General features: G+C 40.7%; 1 protein-coding gene across 1 annotated transcript; it reads left to right on the top strand.

The window, feature by feature from the left end:
- Positions 1-893: 893 nt before the first annotated feature.
- Positions 894-21605, top strand: SLC35D2 (solute carrier family 35 member D2). The gene is given in 13 exon segments (XM_029965405.1): positions 894-974; positions 977-1020; positions 3808-3847; positions 5448-5534; positions 8286-8353; positions 10810-10881; positions 12579-12647; positions 13687-13789; positions 14526-14618; positions 16265-16332; positions 17084-17162; positions 18856-18938; positions 19525-21605. Coding segments are annotated over 13 exon segments (990 nt in total). The 3' UTR covers positions 19628-21605.
- The last annotated feature ends 1310 nt before the right edge of the window (positions 21606-22915 follow it).

Raw genomic sequence — 22915 nt, forward strand, 5'->3', positions numbered from 1 at the left:
CCAAATTTGACCCAAGTTAAACCACCCGAGGCAAATTCTGTAGAGCGTTTTTTCACAGTTCGACAGAGCTGTGGGAGTCCCGGGGGCTGCTGGAGCCTGTCCCTGCCGCCGTGCCGGGGGGCTCGCACCTCTCCTGCCCGCGGTGAGTGCCCGAGTGGACTCGTTCCCACCGGGATGGTTTGACTCCAGCGGGGGCTCGGCGGCACTGCCGGGGGTGGCCATGAGCCTCGGGAGCCGCTGAGGTGGCGTCGCGGCGCCCCGGGCTTTCACCCCTGCTCGCCGGCCAAGCCCCCCACAGCCGGGCCCCCAGCACCGCGACCCCCCCACAGCCGAGAACCCACAGCCGACCCCACAGACTGAGAACCCACGCCAGGCCCCGCCACAGCCGAGAACCCACAGCCGAGAACCACAGCCGAGAACCCCAACAGCCGGGCCCCCACAGCCGAGCCCCACAGCCGGGCCCCCACAGCCGAGACCCACAGCCGGCCACCCCCACAGCCGAGAACCCACAGCCTCGACCCCCCACAGCGAGAAACCACAGCCGACCCCCCCCGCCGAGCCCCCACAGCCGAGAACCCACAGCGGGCCCCCACAGCCGAGCCCCCCACAGCCGAGAACCACACGCCGGGCCCCACAGCCGGGCCCCCACAAGCCGAGAAACCACAGCCTGTGCCCCCACAGCCGGGCCCTCAGAGGCGGCGCCGGGCGGCAGGCAGCGCCCTCGGCGGGCTGGAGCCGCCGCTCCCCCGGCGCGCCCGGGCGCGGTGTCGCCCCCCCCCGCCCGCCCGCCGCGCTCGGGGCGGGCCGGGGCGAGAGAAGGCAGCATGCAGCAGCGCGGGATCAGGAGGCGGAGCGGGGCAGCGGCGGGCCCTGCTCCGGCCCTCCTCGCCGCCATGAGCGCCGGGCAGGCCGCGGGGGAGGCGGCGGCGGCCCCGGCGCTGCCCAGGGTGCTCTCGGCGCTGTTCTACGGGAGCCGTGCTCCTTCCTCATCGTGCTGGTCAACAAGGCGCGTGCTGCAGCGCCTACAGGTGCGTCTCAGCCTGGCAGGTGAAAGCGCCGGCGCTAGGCCGGGCCCGCGCGTCCGGCCCGAGGGCAGCGCTGCCCCCGGGAGCCGGGCCGGGCTCCGCCGGCTGCGGACCGACCCGTGCCAGAGGTGTGGGCGGGCACGGCGGGCCCTGCCGGGAACGGCGCGTCCCGCGGCTCTGCCTCCGAACAGACTCGTTGCCTTCCTCCTTCTCGGGGGTAGCCAGAAATGAAAAGTGAACTTCGTAAAATTGCTTAGTCACAAAACCACTGAAGGACTCTTTGAGTTGACGGGGCTAATTCCCATCGTTCCGCATCCCGTGATGTGGAATCGTTGTGATAATTGGCATCGTGTACCACTGTGTTAACTGCAGACTTCTTGCACTTTCCATTCTCTTGCAGCTCGGGAAACAGAGGAACTTGAGCATTCCTCTCCAATTCATATTTGCCAATCTGGATTAATACTTGGATTTCGATGATTCTCGTGGGTCCCTTCTAACTCAGAATATTCTGTGACTGTCCTGTGGTTGTGATTTTTCTCACCATTAATATATTTTACTTTGTCTTTGCTCTAGTGTTTTGTGGTTTGGCTCATTATGTACCAAAATCAGAACAAGAAAAAAACAAAAGGAAAAAGAAAAGTTTAAAAGCCAAACTGGCTGTTATTTTCTAACGTTCGCTGCTGTTGGAACACACAGGAACTGTGTATAACATCTCTCAGTATGCAGATGGAGAATGGCCAGTTACTGCCATACTTTGAGTAGTTTTAACTTGATGTACATTAAGGGGGGGGGAATGGAGACACTCAGGCTTTTCAGGTGTTCTGCTTGAGTTTCTGCCTTCCTAACTTTTGAGTATCTGAATCCAGGGATATCCAGGGACCTGTGATGTGGATACTAATTACTATTATTAATATACTTAGTATTATTAATATTATTAGTATTACTAGTAATTAGTTCTCTAGAACTAATAATTTAGTATCCAGGGAACTACAGGCTGGTCAGTCTCCCCTCAGTGCCTGGCAAGATCACAGAGCAGGTCCTCCTGGAAACTATGCTAAGGGACATGGTAAATAAGGAGGTGATTTGGCTGCACAAAGGGCATATCATGCCTTGACAAGTTTGGGGGCCTTCTACAACAGGATTACAGCAGTAGTGGATGAGGGAAGGGCACCTGGACTTGTGCGGGGTATTTGACCATGTGACATTCTTTGCCTCTAAGCTGGAGAGACATGGATTTGATGGATGGACCACTGGGTGGATGAGGAATTGGCTGGATGGGCACAGTCAAAGAGCTGCGGTCAATGGCTCAGTGTCCAAGTGAAGAGTGATGAGTGTTGTCCTTGGAGACAGGTGCTGGGACTGGCACTGTTTAACATCTTTGTTGGTGATGTGGAGGCTGGGATCAAATGCACCCCCAGCAAATTTGTGTAGTTGACACACTCGAGGAAAGGGATGACACCCAGAGGGACCTTGGCAGGCTTGAGAGGTGGGCCTGTGTGATGTTCATGAAGTTCAGCCAGGCCAAGTGCAAGGTCCTGCCCCTGGGTTGAGGCAATCCCAAGCACACATACAGAATGGGAGGAGAATGGATTCAGACTAGCCCTGGGGAGAAAGACTTGGGGTTGTTTGTTGACAAAAAGCTTAATATGAGCAGGCAATGTGTGCTTGCATCCCAGAAGGCCACTTGTATCCTGGGCTGCGTCAAAAGAAGCATGAGCAGCAGCTCCAGGGAGGGGATTCTCCCCGCTCTGCTCTGATGAGACCCCACTGGATGACTGTGTCCAGGTCTTGGACTCCCAGCACAAGAACGAGCTGGAATGAGTCCAGAGGAGGACCACTAAACTTATCACAGGGCTGGAGCACCTCTGCTGTGAAGACAGGCTGAGAGAGTTGGAGTTGATCAGACTGGAGAAGATTCTGAGACATTATTGTGACCTTCCAGTACCTTAAGGGTGCTACAAGAGAGCTGGAGAAGGACTTTTTACAAAGGCATGTAGTGATAGGACAAAGGGGAAAGGCCTTAAGCTGAAAAAGGCAGGTTTATATTAATGTTAGGAAGAAATTCTTTACTGTGAGAATGGTGAGGTACTAGAACAGGTTGTCCAGAGAGGCTGTGACTCTCCATCCCTGCTGTTCAAGACCAGGCTGGATCAGGCTCTGGGCAACCTGGAATAGTGGAAGGTGTCCCTGCTCATGGCAGGGAGCTGCAGCAAGATGATCTTTAAGGCCCCTTCCAATCCAAACCATTTTATGTTCTATCCATTCTTTCAGCTAAAGCTAACTGAAGCTGAAAGGAATGGTAGGATTTGGTAGGCATATAGCCCTTTAGCAGACAAGGGATGTTTCTACAACATTTACCCAGGAATCTGATTTTCACAGAAACATATTACAGGTACATTTGGACTGTAGAGATAAGCTTCCAAGTTAGGCAAGTGCAAGAGATTTAAGTTACTATACCTTCTCAGAATGCATAATTTGTATGTGAGGCCACTCAAAAAATGATGCATTGTTAAGAGTTCACTGAGTGTGTTACCTTCACTTACAAATGTCCCCCAAACTATTAGCAGTTTAGAATTGACCGCCTGTGCATTTCCAATATTATCTAGATTGTGTTTTGCTGCGTAAATAAAATATCAGGACTACAATAAGCGTAGCCCTGAGCACTTCTGAAACACAGGCCCGTCATTCTGTCAGTTGTTGGTTTTGGTATTAAATTTAAACTTTTTTTTTTTCCCCTGATTATTGTTTTTCCATTCCTCAGTATTAAATATCTGTCAATACTTTTCAGCTTCCCATCTCCAGTGTTCCTTGGAATCGGACAGGTATGTTCATGAGTAAAGCGTATTTTACATATTCATTATTTTATAAGTTAAACTAATGAAAATAGAGTTAGATTTCAGAGGGCCAAAATCCGAGTTCTGCTGAACTGCTTGTCTTCTGGATTAGATAGACTATAAGGAACTGTAATTTGCTTTATGGAGAACTGGGAAGTTGTAAGTTCAAGTCAAAATTATTCCCTGAAAAGAGTCACGTAAAAGACTGGGAATGCCATTTATTTCTCCTTACAAAGTTCAGCAATTAAGAGATCAGGCCTTCAAAACTGCCAAGGTTTGTTCTAGAAAGTGCATACATCCTGTAAGAGTCCTTGAGCATTTGTGGATTATATTAGATATTGCCCCTCTTTGTAGCAAAACCATGTATTTCCTCATAAATATGTCCCTCATTTCCTAACAGTTTTGCAATAGCACCAGCACAAAATTTTGATTCTCTGTTGCTTTATTTGCAAGTCACAGTACTGCAGCAGAAATGTTTTTTATTGTTTTTGTTGTCAGTAGGCATCGCAATAAAACAAAATAAAAAAAAAAGTTCAAATGTTTGCAGGCATGGTCTATAAAGAAGAATATGTGACTGGGGTCACTGGGAAAGACAGAGCCTTGAAGCAAGCTTTTTTTTATTTAGGCAAATACATTTTAAAGAGGATTTGCTTTCTGCCAGGGTTGCATGCCAGGGGGTAGTGAGGAAGAGGTTAAAACAGGGTACTACAAGCCTGATGTCTCTGCTGTTCAGTACTGGAGACAGTAAAATGTCTTGTAAAGTTTTTGTGAGTGGGAGGGAGAATTTTACACATCCACACTGCTCAAGGAACCTCAGATCATGTTTCAGTGGAAGACTACAAAATGCAGCAATAATCCATGTGATGCTATGGCTTTGTTTCATTGCAGAACCTAAGACTTAATGGCATTTCCATTTTTTTTTGTTGACTGATCCTTCCAAGATTTCCCTGTACACTTTGTGAAGTGCATAAAGTATGGTATAACACTTTAGTCTGCAGAACATGACTCCCCTGCGTTCTCTAGATAGTCAACTACTATATTTTTTTATAAGGAAAATTTTACCTTTTTTTTGACTCCCTGAGGACAGCATTAACACTTGTGGTGTGATATGTGATTGCTAAGATATTCATCTTCATTCTGTCTATATCTGTATTATTTCTCCCTGATATTATCTACAGACTGATCAATGCACAACCACTGTCTTTCATTAGCAAAAAAAAAAAGCTTTAGGAGTGGTTTTGCAGACTAAACAACTCTTTGAGTAAAAATCTTATGGTTAATCTGGGATTGTGTCCTGTTTTATTTTTCAGCTCCCTCTCAACATGCACTGTTTCACAGAGTGCCACCAATTTTCTTCAGATAGGAAAGTGCATGTGTATATTTTACTTTTAAATAAATAGCTGGCAAAATTGGTAAGAATAAAGTTATTTCAGTTTGTTAATTGCATGCTGTGTTGTTCTTTGAGAGAAATACAGAATACATAGCATGTGTTAATTGCATGTAAAGATTTTCTATGAAGCAGTTCTTTTATTCATATATTACAATTTTGCTCTTACATGACTTCTTTTTGTTTTTTCTTTTTGTTTAGATGGCAGCCACTATACTTATCTTGTATGTGTCAAAATTAAATAATATCGTTCACTTCCCTGATTTTGACAAAAGTATACCTGTGAAGGTAAGAATTAGGTATGTCTTGATATTAATAGCAAGGAGTTATTTCTTATAGTGGCATTCTTTCCTATGCAGACAAAAAAAATTACATTTGTTTGTCAAGTGGGATTATTTGTATCTGTGTTTTGTTTAATATTGGATTTGATAGTTTTAAATTCTTTTCAATATTCTTGTGTGTTTGGGCTGTAGGGATGAGCTCTGTTTGCAGAGAAACCTGGTGCCATTTGGTTATGGAGTAGATGGGAAAGCGTGCTGTACCTTCATACAGCTGGATGAACTCTTTCATATTCCTGAAGTGTTTTCCTGATGTATTGTGGTGGTTTGACAGCTCTCTGTGGGATCAGTGGGAGATATGAGTTTGTGAAAGACTTTTGCACACAGCATGAAGGGGGAAGGGCTGCTTGGAAATCTCAGTGGAGCATGTGATGAAACAATAGGAAAAGAACACGTGATAGACCAAAAGCCTGAAAAACAGTTGACTCCAAATGTAAGATTTATATTCCATAGCAGGGGCTAAGATAATACCCACTGAAAACACTGTAGGTAGCAGCTAGGTGCATTGTACAGACCTTAAGTGTATATGGTCTAAAGAAGCAGGCCAGAGCAAATAGGAAAGGATCTCCTATTACCTCAGTTTGGGAACTAGGATGTGAAATGACTGCAGCAATGACCCTTGTAGATTTTTGCACCAATGTGCAATGTTGCTGGAGTTTTACTCTGATGCATTAGCCCATGAATTTGGGTCTTGTTCCGTGGTGTTGGTTGGTGTTTGCTCAGAGGTACAGAGAGAGTTTCCAGCTCTGCTGCAGGGCTCAGATATTGTGTCTTTTCTGGCCAGCATCTTCATTGCAGAATCTTGTCTTGTCCATGTGAGGTTTTCTATGGATGTCTTGCAGACTTGTTCATTCTTAATGCAGGTTGAAATCATTGGCATTTCTGCATGTAAAAAGTCTTGGAGGAAAATCCGTGGTGTCAATCATAAAATGGACAATCCTTCTTTATTCCAGAGTAAGAAAGAAGAAGGTTTTCCAGAGGAGAGCTTTGAGTTCCACATATAAGCAACTTACTGAGACCTTGAGAAGTTCCTTCCCTCCACCTCCCTCAGTCCCACTGTGCTCCCTCTCTGCTGTTGCCTTCACTTTAATGTCAGGACAAAGGCATTAGCACAACACAGTTCCCATTTTCTTTATCCTAATAATTTCTGTCCTTTGGAAGATTTCCCTGAGTGGACTGGGAGCATCCAGCACTGGAGCACCCAGGACTTGCATATTGCTTGTAGTGCTGGATTTGACCAGTCACAGTGAATCAGCTGGATTGCTCATTGCTCGTTCCTTTACTTTTTAAAGGACCCTTAGACCAACTCTTCATCCTTTTGACAACTTCTGCTTTGACACTAAGATAACCATTACTTTTCACTCCTGAAATGGTTTATGTCTTCAGTGCTTTCAGCTAGAGTTTTAAAGTAGTGAAATGCTTATTTTAACGATGAAGCTTTGGAGTTCTTGACCCTTTTTAAGTATATGATTTACTTATCTCTGGTCTTGTGCTGGATGTTGTAATTTTGTCTTTATAACGCATGAGTTTTAGAGGAAAGATAATGTAATGTCCTCTCTTTGTTTGGTCTATAGATGAAATAAACCAAAATGTTCCAAAAAAAATCTGCAGAAGAGATAGTGCATTACAAAATTTTTGCAAACTTACGTTGACAAGCTGAATATTTATTGTTAGTTATGCTCCTGCTTTCTTTGTAGTCCTAACTTTTACTGTTACTTTCACTCAAAAGTTAACTTCAATTAACTATAGTTAACTTTTACTTCACTTTTCTTCTCACTTGCTGTAAAAGAAATGCAGAATTTTTGACATAGATAAAATGCAGCCCACTTCTCTGTATGCTTTTCCAGCAGACCATGTTTTATCTCCTGAAGCTTGTGTAGGAACAGCAGCAGTTATTAGGATAGAGGTCTGTTTTGTCTTCCTGCCATTCCAGCTCCACCTGACTGATAGTGAATGGGACTGACTGCACACGCTACCTTTGTCCTCATTGATCACTTTAGTTGGTTTTTATCTTCTGCAAATTCCAGCCTCACCCCTTCTCTGATACTACAATTTTTCTGTAACGGGAAAATTCACAGCTTTGAATTGCAGCTGAGTATTGTGTGGAGATCCCTGGCTTCTTTTCTTAAGGCTCTGAAGTTCTATTATGTTTTCTCTGTATGCAAGTCAGTCTCTTTATGCTAGAAGCTATGATGGATAAAGTTTAATTTATCCCTAAATACTTATCTTTCCTTTCTAATGTCTTGCATAACGTGATTTGTTGGGTAGATCTAAAACATTGTAACTTCCAGGCTTACTAATATATGTGGAGTCTGTAGAGAAGCACAGCATACTTACAGTTTATTCATTGTTTTATGCCAGCTGTTCACTTGCTTATTTAGCTACTGTTATTAGTATTTATACCTAAACTTAAATATTAGAATGGGTATTAATCTGAGGATATAGTAATTAAAATAAAACTGACCAACATTTACTCTAAATTGCAACTCTTTTAATGAATCAGTGAAGCTGTGGTTGTGAATGGTCACATAAATGTGAGCTGCAGATGAGTTTGCAGCATAGTCACATTTTTTTCCCTCAAAAAAACCCCTCTTTCTTGCTAAAAGTACATCTGATATGGGTACCAAATTCTATTAAGTAAAGTTTCTCAGCAGTGCTTCAACACATAATAATCTGAGTTGTGCTTTTAATTTTATCACAGTTGTTTCCTCTGCCTCTGATTTATGTTGGAAACCACATAAGTGGATTATCAAGTACCAGCAAACTCAGGTACAGTAAATGGAAATTATAAGTAGACTGTTTTTTGTCTTGTGAGGTAAAAGACTTTTCTCTTGTGAGGTAAAAAATAAACACTAAAGAAGAGCATTGGGTAGGGCCTTAAATGCATGTGGTGTCTGTCTGTCTCTCTAAACCCCTTGTGCTATTAGGAAATTCTTACCCAATCATTTGATCTGTTTACAAGGTGTCTGCTTCTTTTAAAAGGAGTTTAGCCAGACCTGTACTGCCATAAAAATCACAATTTTTCTATGTGACCATGAAAGTGCTTCCACTTTGCCCTCACACTCAAGTGCCCAGCTTTTCATGGGTATCCTAACCAGAGAGCTGGAAAACTCCTAAGATGTTTCTGAAGGAAGAAGCATAAGTTAAAGAGGTGTAGCATGATGTCATTGCAGGTGTTTAGGAATCACCAAGAGATGGGAAAACTACTGTGTAGTGGGGTGGTCGTAGAGCCCCAAAAGTGGGTTGTTGGGGGGTATTGCTGAAGGGCTCCCAGACTCCTGTGTGCCTGTCAGCATGGATTAGTGAGAGTTGCTTCCACACTAGTGCTAAAAAGGTGCAAATTATGTACCCAGCAGGCTGTAATAGATTGAATGACCAGATTTCCTGTGGAAGAGGAATGCAGGAACGTGGTGGCTGCATCAGGACTGGAGGATACAGCCCTGCCATTGTGGTGGTTCTTTATGTGTTACTGCAGGCTCCTAGGGGTTTGGTTGCAAGCTAAACCAAAACAGGGAATTTTGCAGGTTTATTGCGTTTCCTAACTTTGAGAGAGATGCTGGGAAAGAAAATAGAATCATAAAATCATAGAATTGTCAAGGATGGAAGAGACCTTTAAGATCATGAAGTCAAAACTGTCAACCCAGCACTACCACTATAACCCCTGAACCACTAAACCACATCACCCAGAGCCTCTTGAACACCTCCAGGGGTGGTGACTCCACCACCCACCTCCCTGGGCAACCCATTTCAATACCTGACCACCCTAACAGTAAAAAAATTTGTTCTAGTAGCTAATCTAATCTAAATCTCCCGTCTCACCTTAAGGACGTTTCCACTTGTCCTCTCACTGCAGGCACAGTAGAAGAGACCAGCCCCCATCTCACTACAACCTCCTTTCGGGTAGTTGTAGAGAGCAATGAGGTCCCCCATGTATGACTTTTAAGTTGTTTACATTTCTTTTTATTTCTTTTTATTGTTTACATTTCTATTTATTAATTCTCTATAATTAGAGAATTAATTTTTCCTATCTAGGAATACTGGATGCCTGATTCTGCAACTTTTTGTTGTATGCATTCAGAAATTGTTCCACTGAAGTGACTGTTCAGGCAGACATAAAGACTTAGGCAGTCCTGTCCCTGGTAGCACTTCAACCATTGTGAATATGAAAGTAGTTTCAATCCTGTAAAAGTTTGATTCATGGGTTTTTCTTTCACTTTCCCTTGACTGTAATTTTAAATGATTAGTGTGGTATTCTAAACATAAGTGCACTATCTCCCTCTCCCGTGGCTAATATACCTCTCTTAGATTTACTATTCGTAATTAATTTTTATAACAGAAAAGTAAAAATGGCTGCAGCATTTCTACCATTAACTTTTTGTTACAGCACATTCTGTTACGATATGTGACATTTGTTTATGCTGTGGAATTCTCCAGCTAGTTTGGGTTGTCTGGAAGGTGTAGACGATCCAATGCATAACTCAAAAATATCTCTTTCAAACTGATTAAACTCTGTGTTAGGATTTGTATCATTTATTAATGCAGTTGGTAGTAACTATCTTAAGCAGAGGATTAATTGGTCCATATGGCCATGCTGTCAGATTTCCAAAGTCAGATGCAAGTGTTTTCTCAATCAAAAAGATTTCCAACTGCATTACTTCATGAAGATCAACCATATGTTGCTCAAAAGTGACAGTTTGGTAGTTGCAGCTGGTCCCACCTTTCATGTTTCTTGTGCTTGCTCTGATTTTTTTTCTCATGGATTTGTTTTACTTTTTTGAAGGTACATCTTGTTTAATAAGCATGGTTTCTTTGTATTTTATTTCTTTTACATGTTTTCAGAGACAAGTTTATTGTTCATCCTCTAACTTTATTATAGAAATAATTTTCGCTTAACCCTGACCATGAATTTTGAAAAAAAAAATAAATTTCATGGGGTTATGCTAGGTAGAAAATATCTATTAAATTCCATTTCACTAATGCAGAGGGACCTTTAGAAGGTAACCAGTTGCACTGGTTTACAAATTATCAAAGCTTGTTATTTTTCAGTGATTTGGTTATCTAATTTGTGTCTAATGTCAGACTGATGCTAAGTGATTGGATATTTGATTTGGTTTTTTACTGCTGGACTGATGGTTCCATCCTCTGTTTAGCAAAATAAGAATTAGAACATAAGAATGTTGTTAATCTGATATTATGCTTGGATTTTTATTTTGTTTTTTTGACAGTTTGCCGATGTTTGCAGTGCTCAGGAAGTTTACCATTCCACTTACTTTACTGCTGGAAATCATCATACTTGGGTGATCCTTTTTGTTTTGTTTTGTTTCTTTTTCATTTAAGATACCTTTATTTTAGATCATATCAAATGGATTACTTGTGACAGCTCATCAGAATATTGAATGAGTGATTTTTACTGACAAATAGAGAAAAGCAAAGAAAGTGAGGTTTTTTTGAAGACACAGATACATAGATTTTAGTGAATGCAGAAAAAAAAATAATCTTGCTTTCATTTACACATCTCTCTTGGCTGTTGCATGGGATTCATGTAAGCAGACACAACTTAGAGACTTTTAGTGGTTATGTTTGTGTCTCATCTGGAAGGCCCCTAATCTGCAAACGGCTTCAAACAGACAAGTCCTTCTGTCTCAAAACAGTGGTGATAGTATAAATACATCTTATTTTGTCTACAACTTCATAGTTCTATCCACATGGCTGGTAGTAGATTAAGATGAAGTCACAAGGGGAAAAACAACTTGCTGAAGCTGAACCCAGGCAACAAGAGAGTGATGGTCAAGCTTTCCAGAAAGCCCCCAAGTAGACTGTCATCTCCTTTTTACTGAAGCAGCAGCTGATCAGTGTGATTCATATTTGGAGATGCTCTGGTATTCTTTGCAGTTGTAATTTCTCACAGGGAAAGCACAACTTGCTATCTTCTCCTGTGGGCCTGAAGACTCCCACAAACACGTGAGAAAAACATGTCAGTGAGATTGTCATATGTGTTCAGCTGGACTACAGCCATGTGTCTGTGAGTGCAAGCAGCATCCTAACATCCCTGCTAAGGGAAGCTTAGGAGCCTGGGACAGTGTATTTCCTCAGGGCTGAAGATGAAAGGACTCCAGAGGGTCTGTGCAGGTTTATGTCAGGCTTTGAAAAACAGTCAAGGTATGGCTTGTTACTGTTGAGAGTCATTATGATCAAAGATTGTTATGTCCAGAGCCTGCATACAGCTTTATTGTTGGGACTGTGGTCCACAGCTGGGCTCCTTTAACACACAGGATTTCTCCAAGAGCATTTTTCCAAGAACACTGTACATTTTCTTTTGATGTATCTCCTCTCTCAGGCTAAGGACAGACTAAGGACTAGGGAGATGTCTCTAAGGCATATCACATGTGGTGCGAAAAATGAGTACTTAAGGCATTTCCAAACAAAGTAATGTAGATATATAAAAGAAAGAACAGCTTTACATTATGCTTTTCACTGCTTTGTGGCAGCACTGTGGTAGTGAAGAATATCATCAGCTCCGTGCTTTCCCTTTCATGCACAAAGTTTCAGTTTGACTTCAAAATAAGTATCTGTTTGAAAAACAGTCCAGATAATGTGTTGTAGGGTATCCTCCCCAGGAAAAATGATATGAAAAACTAAGTGAGAGATACACAGTGATTTTCCCTTACTGGGTTGCTGCAAGACACTGAAATATGTCCATTATGAATACCAATACACATTTATTCCAGTGCTGTTACTTTAAATCTTTAATATTTACTGCTGTAATTACCCAGTAGCAGAATGCTCACAGTGCTTTTTCAGTCTCTGTTCTCAGGGGCCAAGGTCTGACAGTGTGGCACATGGGCAATCACGTTGCTTCTGCAAGGTTATCAAGACTTTGCCCTCCTGTTAAATGTTCTGGGACTACTAATTGCTTTGGAGCTTTTCAGGCAGACAGCCATTTAATCTCCTCTTCAAATAATGAAAATGTGAACTGTCTTATTTTTGCCTACAGGAAGTGGTACCCACTGAGTATTATAGTCAGCGTGTTTGCCATCATTCTTGGGGCCTTCATAGCAGCTGGGTAAGGTTTTAGATTGTTATATGAAGCCATTTTATGAGGGGAGGGAAAACAGAAGGGTTTTTTTCCTGGTTTAGTTCCAAGTAAACCTAAGCTTAGATCAGTTACTCCGGAATAAATTGATTTTTAAAATCTCTCTGCTGACATCACTGGGAGGTGCAGGAATACAAAGGGGAAATTCTGGTTCCTGCTGGAAGTATTTGGGTGCTTCTATTTTCACCTCTAAGTTTTTCCATGTTTGCAGGATCATAAATGAAGCAAGCTAAAGCTGTGTGAGGAATGTTGCTTTTATTTCATGATATCAGTGTATTTTAATATTCTTAGAAAAAGATATATTCCTGTTCTGGATAGAAAGATTGATTTTTTTGGTTGTCAGATATTGAGTTAAGTATTGTCTATGTTTTTAATCACTGTGAATAAGTTCAATTGTGAGATTAAGTTCACAAAGCACTCATATGCTGTTGTCCTGTGCTTTCTTTCTGTTTGAATATTCCTTTACCTAATTGGAAATGTAATGGGGTTTTTTGTTTGTTTCTTGGCTTTGCTGTGTACAAGGGTAAATAATTTCCATGTGAGGTGACTCAGATAGAGCCATGTCCTATTAAGTGAATTACCCTATATCCATGAGGTAACTAGTCAAAACAGAAAGGATGACAATATGTCTGGCCTGGCTGTAACAAACCGTCAGACTTTATTCCCTAGCTACTTTTTGTATTAAAAGTAATAGGTAAGTATACTCAGTAATAATTGGAGTGGTTGTCAGGGTTGAGATGGGTGGAATTTTTCACTGAATGAAAATTGAACATTTCCTGCCACTTTCACACTGACTGCTGGGAACTCTCCAGTGGCTCATTAGTGAAGGTCCTGGGCTGGAGAAATGTAGAGTACCTTGACTTACAAAGAATGCTTGAAGCAAAACCTGTGACTTGCTGCAGTTGTCAGGATTTGCATATCCTCATTTACAGTGTCCGTCTAGGTAAGCAAGGCAATGCAATGCATTGCATGCTGTTTGCTTATTTACAGTATAATGTTTCTTCCCCAGGTCTGATCTGTCTTTCAATCTGGAAGGCTACATCTTTGTGTTGCTGAATGATATCTTCACAGCAGCAAATGGAGTTTACACAAAGCAGAAAATCGATCCAAAGGTAACTGTGGAGTGATTAGATTGAATTTAACATTATGACAATGCAATAACAGTGGGTTACTTGTTATGTAATTTTATGTACTTAACAGTTACAAACTAATAAACAGTTTCATTTACTTTCACATTTCCGTTGATATATGCGTCTTTAATACAGAACAGCCTGGGAAAATTTGTTATTTGAATCATTGGCCAGGCTTAGGTAAACAAACAGTATATTTTTTAGTTTGTCCCAGGTCTCCTAGGCAGAGTTTGAGGTTACTTTAAAACCTTGCTTTTGCAAAAAAAAAAAAAAAAAAAAAAAAATTTAATCCAAACCATAAATTAATCATTCACATGTCAGACTTCATTCATTTTCCTGTTACGTGTTTTCATGGTTAATTTGCAAGAGGTGGAATGAGTAATCCCTTGGCCAGGTAGAGCCTTATGTGGAGTCCCAAACAAAGCAGTTCTGGACCAGTTCTTTGGGAAGTTCTTGACTAGCTGGCATTGTACAGAAACTGTCCAAGGTATAACAGAGCAGTCATATTGTGCTGGGTATACAGACAAAGGGACTGAAGTGGAAATTAAGCTTAGTACAAAACAATGAATCCAAGGATCACAAGGCTGTGTTTTAAACTGAAATGTATTATGTCCTGTCTGCTCATTGACAATAATGTCAGGAAGATTGCCAGAGTCATATGTAGTATTTTGCTCCCAAGTGGCTTGCAGTTCCAAACACCATCTTCCATTTTTTGCAGGAGCTGGGAAAATACGGTGTCCTGTTCTATAATGCTTGTTTCATGGTGGTTCCAACAGTTATTATTAGCTTTTCTACTGGAGACTTTCAGCAGGTAAGTAGCGGTATTGCATATCTCAGACTGATAATTTTGTTTAGTTTAGGTTTTTTTCACTTGGGAAGTGGGTGGGCTTTTGTTTGTCTCTAAAGAGATAATTCTACCTCTATGTTATTGACTAATATATGAAAAGTGTGACTTGGACTTACCCTTCACAGGTAGGAACTTATGATTATTTACTTAATAAGAAGGTGAATTTGTGTGGTAGTCCTCATATGAGGCTTTGTTTAAGAACTAATATATGTTTTTTCAGCTAGAGCAATTTGGTTGATAATCCAGCTGCATTGTGTGGTTTGCCACATGCTCTAAAATGAAATGGGAAATACACGGACATTTCCAGTCCTTCTCTCATTTTGGTGTGCAGGACAGATTTCTGTTTAGTCTTAGTCTAGTTTGATAACCTACATTTTGCATTCTCATAGAATGACAGCAAGACCCTCCATAGTTAATCCTGATACAGTATCACAGTCAGCATGTCCTGACATATAAAGGATCAGACCAGAAGGTTTGTGTTTTTCTGGCTCCCTCATAGACTCACTGAGTTGCCTTTTTCTTAGCAGTAAAACGAGTCTAGTCACTCACAGTCTTTTTTAGAAATGTTTGAGATTTGCTACTGAAAATTCTTTGGAGGGTGTCATAAATTGTTGCTATGTTCTTTGTTGTATGTTGTTGTGCCCTGGACTTACGTGATTTTGTCATTGTGTTCCTAGAAGTCTGTAATAAGTGGAAAAATTATCATTCCCTGAAAGTGATGGATTTAGGTCTGCCGTGAATGTGAAATCTCTTTGTACCATCAGTCCATCATGATCTTGAGCCAGTTTAGGAGAATGCAGCTACTGCCTTTCTTGGAGAAAGGGCCCAAGTTTGTGTAGCTGCAAGGTTTGAACTGCTGTTCCAGCACACAGGGCTGGAGGCATTTTGGGGGACCTGGGCAGGGAAGTTTAACTTGTTGCTAAGTTTGCTCCATGGGAAAGATAAACAATGTGCTGTGGCCACTGCCTGATTTGGGGCAAGCAACTTAATGCTCAGTTACCTGAAAAGAATAAATATATATCAGAGAGATCCAGTTTGCCTGTTGTGTATTGCATTGGCTTGGTCACTCAAAAGAAAGTCCTGTTAAATGATGCAGGTAACCGATGTCAATGTGACACACAGAAATTTAATCACAGAAAAAAGGGAGAAAACGGAAAAATACTGACGAGAAGTGGACAAATTATTGTAGATAACACATGTAGATAACACATCAGATTTTCAGGCCAGCTTTTATCCTAGCAGAACTTATTGTGTTGCTCCATCACAGACAATGCATAGCATATGTCTTTTGCCAGTCAAAACATCAGTACCATGTCTGTGTGATAAGCACATTGCTTCTGCTCCTCTAGCTAGTTCTGGAACGTTAGCTACCACCTCATGCGAACTGTAGTTTTTGAGTGTCTCATTATTCACTTCTCTTTTACCAGCTGGTCCACTATGAGGACAGTTAAATGCATTGAACTGTTTCCAGTAGTAGTATAAATGATTCATAATTTTAGTATGAATTAAATGTATTTTGTGTTTTTTCACATTTTCATATTAAGCATGTTTTATGTGTGTTTACAGCTGATTATATAGCACATAATTCTCTCTCTTTTTTTTTTTAATAGGCAATACATTTCCAGCACTGGACAAATTTTTTATTTCTCTTTCAATTTGCTCTTTCCTGCTTGTTGGGGTAAGGACACAGGGGAATCAAGCAAAATGTTTTTATGACAGTGTTTCAGATTGCAGATCTCAAATATAAGACTCACTAATAAGTTATGTTAGAGTTCAAAGAAAATGGTTTTTTTTTTTCCCCCAGGCTTCTGTTGTGTCTTTTAAGTATTTCTGATGTTTGAAATAACCGTTTCAGTACTATCTGTGTTGTTGACCTCACAATACAGTGAGGTAACAACCTGATATTTAGCTTTGTACTTTCTGTACTCTCTCTTCTATCTCTCTTCTGATCATTTAAATGTTTTGCAGTTAATGACATGTAAGTCCTTCAGTATAGGAACTGTTTCAGTGTGTTTGTTCTGTAAAGTAGCTGGGGAACGTGTGGGAGACTCAAAAGCAGTGACCCAATGCTTTGTTCCTGCTGGAACTGCAGAGTCAAAGGAAGAACAGAAGAATGAGTTGCATCTTGTTTTCTCTTCCACACATCACCAACCAAGGGGTCAAACTAATTTCAAGTACTGACATTTAAAAAGCACAGAGAAGAGGGATGGCTCTGCTAGAGCTCAAGCATGTATTTTGAATATTCTGGATACATACCTCATTAACTTAAAATACAAATCCACAGGTTTGGGGGTTTTTTTTAGGGTTTGAAACAGGTGGGATTGAAGATCCCAGAAAAATACTGATCCAGAAAATGTTGAACATCTCAAAGTGTTGCTAAACTTCTGAGCTCCCTGGGAAGAATTTATAAAATTTTCTCTGTTATTTAGGTTTCTCTTGATGTATTCTACTGTCCTATGCAGTCATTACAATTCTGCACTCACAACGACAGTAGTTGGTGCCATCAAGGTGAGTTATGGAGCAGAAGAGGGAAACAAGAATGCTCAAATAGACAGGGAGGAGCATTGGCTCAGCAGTGATTCTAATTATACTCCTCTGAGATGGAAAGTCAAAATGAGAGCTAATAGTGAGACACTGCTTGTGCCCAACAGGGTCACACCACAGAGTGACTTTGTTCTCTTCCACTGAAGCTCATGTATGCCCTAGAAAGCAATGTTAGTGTTGGTTTATATTTTGTTTTTCTACGAGAATAACTCGAACCACTTTAATTTAAAAACATATATTTAACCACATTTCATCAGGTACTACCTGCTTCTGTTCTTTTGTTAGGTTATTGTGTGTTAGTCAAGGTGGCCTGCTGCAAATGCAGGCGAACTGACACAGACTAAGCTGAAGTAAGAGCATATTCCTTTTTGTTTAACTGCCTCAGCCTCTGTGTGAGAATTTGTGTTCCAGCTGAATGGACTGTTTCCTTTTGGTTTGTGCAAATTCTGGTCAATTTGATCAGCAGCAAAACATGCATGTCTTAAAAAATTGGTTTCTTAAAAACTCGGTGTCTTTACAGTCTGTTTTCTTTGACATGGTTTAATTTAAAACCAGTGCAGCTTCCTTGGTGTTGTTGAGGCCAACATGTCTGAACTGGGAACATCTCTGACTGCCCAGGCACCTGGAACAGCTTTAGCAGGAGATAAAACTGGTGCAGTTGTGGGCCAAACACTATCAGAATCCAAACTAGTTAAGGCACAGCAATAACAGTCCTCAAGGTCATCCCTTATGTGGGTGGCTAAGGAAAACAATACCTCCAGCATAGGAAAACCTGCAAAAGGAGGATGGTACTGCACTTTTTCCAGGGTTTTTTTCCCTTTTTTGAAAGCTGGCAAGATTAATGTAGTGGTTTTCATTCTGTGGCCCTGAAAGTGTTCTTTACATTTTATATGTCTGCATATATGAAGTCAGAGCAACATAATTTCTATTTTCTGAGCTGTGATAGTCCTTGAGACGCTTCGTGCAGCTTTATAGTTGAGAAGCAGGTTATGATGCAGCAGATACCAGCAGAAGCTGGTAGGAATGATGTTGTTGTCCAGGCCAGGTGCTAAAACATCTGAAGGCAACAAAGTGTTGGTTCACACAGTTCTACAGCTTTCTTTCTATTTTTAGGAGACATTTTTTCCAAAACTTGAAGGGGGTGGGTGAGAGTTTGAACCTTTAACTTTAAACTGTGCCTGTCTGGAACTGATGCCCAGTGCTTTCAGTGCACATTTCGTTGGCAAAGTAAGCAGATAACCTTGTTAAAGTAATAATAAAAGAATTTTATTGTAACTTTGAAGTGTCCTTTTTATGCTTGAGAACCCAAAACTCACTTTTAAGAAATGGGATTTAAAGGGAACCTTCCAAAGATTATAAAGAAGTAGATTTCAAAAGGTGGCCATAGCTCCATTTTGCCTAATATCTAGTAGCTGATTTTCTTTTTTTCTTTTTTTAACCCAGAAAATCACTCTCAGAGCATTTAGAAAACATGCTGATTTTATTATTCTGTTTCATTGCTACATTATCCATAAGGCTGACATCACATGAAAGGAATTTAAACACTGATTTTAGAGTGGTCAGTAACAGAGTATATCTGTTTCCCTAGTTGATATCACTTATATTCATGGGGATGAAACCTGAATTAAATAAATGCATGACTTTTTTTTCCTTTCAGAATATATCCATCGCTTACATCGGAATGTTGATTGGTGGAGATTACATATTCTCTGTGTTAAACTTCATAGGCCTAAATATTTGGTGAGTGAAACTTGAAAAGCCTTTATTTGTTAGACTGAAAATCTCTCAGTGTTGTTGTTTGGGTTGTTTGATTTTTTTGACCTGATGAAGCACTGCCTCAGGATGTAAAAGTACATTACAGTTAGTTAGACACATTTTATCATGTCTGTTTTCAGGCATTGAATCGAACTGTGGTAGGGTCTTAACTGTGGAAGTATTAGTAAAACTGTGAAGTTTTACTGTGTGGGATTGAATTGATTTTTTTTTTAATGAGCAGCAGCTCTGAGCTGCGAGGCTTGCAAGCGAAAGCCCAGTGGTGTAGGAAGTGAGAGCACTGACTGACTAAGTTGTGCACATTGAATATAAGTTCTGACTCGTGAGCTGTTGCTTTTGTGCTTGGATGAGCTGTTACATCTGTGTGTATGAATCTGTGTGAGCAACTGGTGATTGATCTTTGCCTGCTCAGATGGCTTACCTAGCTCTGAGGCACTCCTGATTTATGGTAGCTGGTGTTCTTTAATCCTCTGGAAGGAAGGGTTCATACCTATGAAATGGCATCTGTAACATCAGACATCTCTGACACTGCTGTTCATTCCCTTTTCTTTAGCATGGCAGGAGGACTGAGGTACTCATTTTTAACATTGAGAGGAAGCAGCCAGCCTGCACGACCTGGGGATGAAGAGAATGCACTTCCTGCCTCAAAGAGTTAGCCAAAGTGCCTGCCTTGAAAGGGACTGAAGATACAAGCATTGCTGAGAACTTAAATATGTGATGGGACACATTTGGAACTAGAAAATCTACCTCGATTGTCAGAGATGTGATTCATTGGCTCAGAAATGTTCTTGCACACCATGTTTTTTACATATAGACTAGTTTAATTTCAGGGTTTTTTTTTTACACCACAAGCCAATTTATAGGAAGGAATGCTATGAGCAAATCTCAAGCTGTAAATTTCTGTGTTTACCTGTGTTTGGGTGCTGTTTGTACTCACCAAGATCAGTGTCTGCCGATAGTCTCTTGAGGCAAAACTCCCTTTAAAGACCATGAAGCCTGATTCACCATTGCCTTATGCCATGTGCAATCCTTACTGTCAGTGAAGAGATCAAAAATCCTGGTGGTGCAGACTGTTTTCACATTTACCTGTGTGTGGGTGATACAGAACATATGGGGCAAAGAGGATATGTTCCCCCAGATTGTTTCCTGTGTTAGTGTTGACTAAAAAATTGGGGATATGTCCAAGTGTGTTCAGTATACATTGTGTAGGCATTCCCTTTCAGTCTTTTCTTCATGCTCAATAACACCCTGGTGCTCTGCTGCAATTGGCACTGTTAGAAGTGAATCCTCATAACTTTGCAGCAGGATCAGGGAGAGCAGGAAAATGACAGAGGATTTTTTAGTATTTAAAGGTGTTTGTGTGTGTGTGTGTGTGTGAGAGAGAGAGAGCAAGTACCAAAAAAAAGTAAATCTGTTTTTGTTTACGTGATTTTTTCTTTTAAAATCACCATCACCTCCTCTGATATTTTGTCTCTATCTTGCTGCAGAGAAGTGATGCTGATATGTACAAACATAGTAGGGAGGGGAGACTGATTGGTATATGGGAGACTAACTCGTGTTTAAAATGAGAAGAAAGGCTCAGTGTCTTGTTGTGTCTTTATATATATACAGTGAAAGCTTGTCTGGTACTAGTTTATGCTTTGAATTCTGAGCAAGAAATCATTATAAGCCTGGGGATTGCTGGAGTAGGCACAGTCCACACTTGTGATGGTCTGAGTTATCATCTGGGACAACAGTGACACTGCTCTGTATCTGTGTTTCCTTCTTTGAAAATATGGTTGACAATGCTTACCTGTGCCTCTGAGGATAAAGTGTTAACCTCTGAAAACATGATAGAAGCACTGCAGCACTGGAGGACAGCAGAGTAATTAATCTTGTTGAAAGTCTCAATTCCCTGCAAGCACGAGCCAAGATTTTTGAAAATAATCAAATCAAAAGAAGATTTTGGAAGACTTTGATGTGGAACCAGTGTAGTCTAATGACTTGTTTGATCCCCCTCTGAATTAAAGCAGAGCTAAATCTGAAAAGCATTGCTCTGTGTGTAGCACATGGATGACCAGCCTGGATTAGGTTGAAGAGATGTGGGTGGATCACACCAGAAGCTTCAGGCAATGAATGGGCTTCCCACTGCCTGCATGGATGCGAATGGCAAGTGAAGCAGTGACTGAAGATATTGCAAGTGGAATTTAAGGGCACAGTTGAAGTGAAAAGAGAAATCTGAGCTCTTCCAGCTGGCTAAGAGATGTGACTTGCATTTTCTGTCTGTTGAAGGTCTGGGGAGGGAAGGATTTGCTGCAAATATTTTAAGAGTTTTTAAAGATTTCCTTTATACTTAAAAAGCCTTCAATATTTTTGAGTGCATTCTTTTGTAGGACTGCTCTTTTTCCAGATCATCTCTACCTCCACAATCCAAATTATTGAACCTCAACCCTCTGCAGTGAGACAAGGCATTGGAAGGTTTTCATTGATTATGAAATGATTATGAGTGCCATTTGATTGCAATACCAATGAACAAACAATGGCACCTGCTAAATAAGATGTAGTTCCCACCAAGGAACCCCTACTGTGTGCATTGAATTAATTAATATTTTGCTGTACCTTTTATAAATAAAAATATATGAATTATGGTTTTAATAAGTTTTTTGATTTTTTTCCCCCCTGTGGATGGACACCTGCTCTCAAGCACATGCACAGGACAAATATTTGCTTTCTCTATAATCAACTGCTATAACATCCTTGAGGTAGTTTCATTGGTTCATTCTGTACCACAGTGGAAATTACTTTATTTAATTCATTGTTCATGTAAAATTTTTGAGGTCCTTCAGATTTAGACTTCTCACCTAAAATACAAACCTGATTTTCCTAGTCTTTATGATAGTATTACTCAGAATTATTTAAAAAATACATTTAGGAATAACAACAAGTTGGTACTATCTAGAAGGACGTGCAAGTGCTTGCATACTTTCACAAAGCAACTCAGCTTCAGTCACTATTTTCCTCTGTATCTGCAGAGAGAATGCAAAAGATGAAAATTTGCTGGTTAAAACCCTGAGAATATGGTCTCAACCAGGCACAATATTGTGTCAGAATTTAGGCAATTACAGAAAGGGCTGTTTCATTCAGAACCTCAGAAATTGTGTCTTTCAACTGATGAGATAGGAATTTAAAACTCATTTTTGTTAGATACAGCTGTTGATAGTCCTCACCTTTTCTACAGATTTCATATTAATGAAATTAAGGTTTCAAAAATTATACTGGTACCATTACAGGAGTCGAGGTATATTTACAAGGGAGCATACAAAGAAAAACAGTAACTGGACTAGCAAGGAATATTGTCCTGTACCTTGATCTGTTCATACTCTAAATTTTATGGGGATTTCTTAGCAGTGGCCTAGCTCTAGTGGAGTGAGATTAAGAGACAAAAAAATATGGTCACCCAAAGAACTTCCTCTCCATGCACTTTGTAAAGTTCTTGCAGTGATTCCTGTGAAAGTCAGAGAGGCAATACCTCAGACAAAAACCTTAGAGTGGGCTCAATAAACAAGTCTTCACATTCTTAAGAATTTATTATTTTTCCTCTCAGTATCTAATTTACTACTAGGCCCCTGAAGTTCCATAGTCCTATCTGAGACTCCTTGTCAACCTCAGGAAAACAAAAATGACAGGGTAACAGGGAAGAGTGGAAGAGAAAACTGGCAGCTATGGAAGTCTGTGTTTTGAGTCCATCATCAAATTTAAGGGATTGTTAAAATTATTATTATTATTATTTTAATTTAGAGGAGGTATTCAGCATTATTTTTGCGTATGGAAAACAGTGAACCTTGTTCAAATTTAAAGTATTCCTTGAATAGGGAGTGATTCTTTGGGTAATTTGTGGTTGTTTACCTTCTTTTAAAATTTGACTGGCCTTACCTATGAGGTAAAACAAAACTGGAAAAATTAAG

This window comes from Manacus vitellinus, unplaced genomic scaffold (genome assembly GCF_001715985.3).
Source record: "Manacus vitellinus isolate BGI_N305 unplaced genomic scaffold, ASM171598v3 scaffold_9_pilon, whole genome shotgun sequence".
In the NCBI taxonomy this organism is placed as follows: Eukaryota; Metazoa; Chordata; class Aves; order Passeriformes; family Pipridae; genus Manacus; species Manacus vitellinus.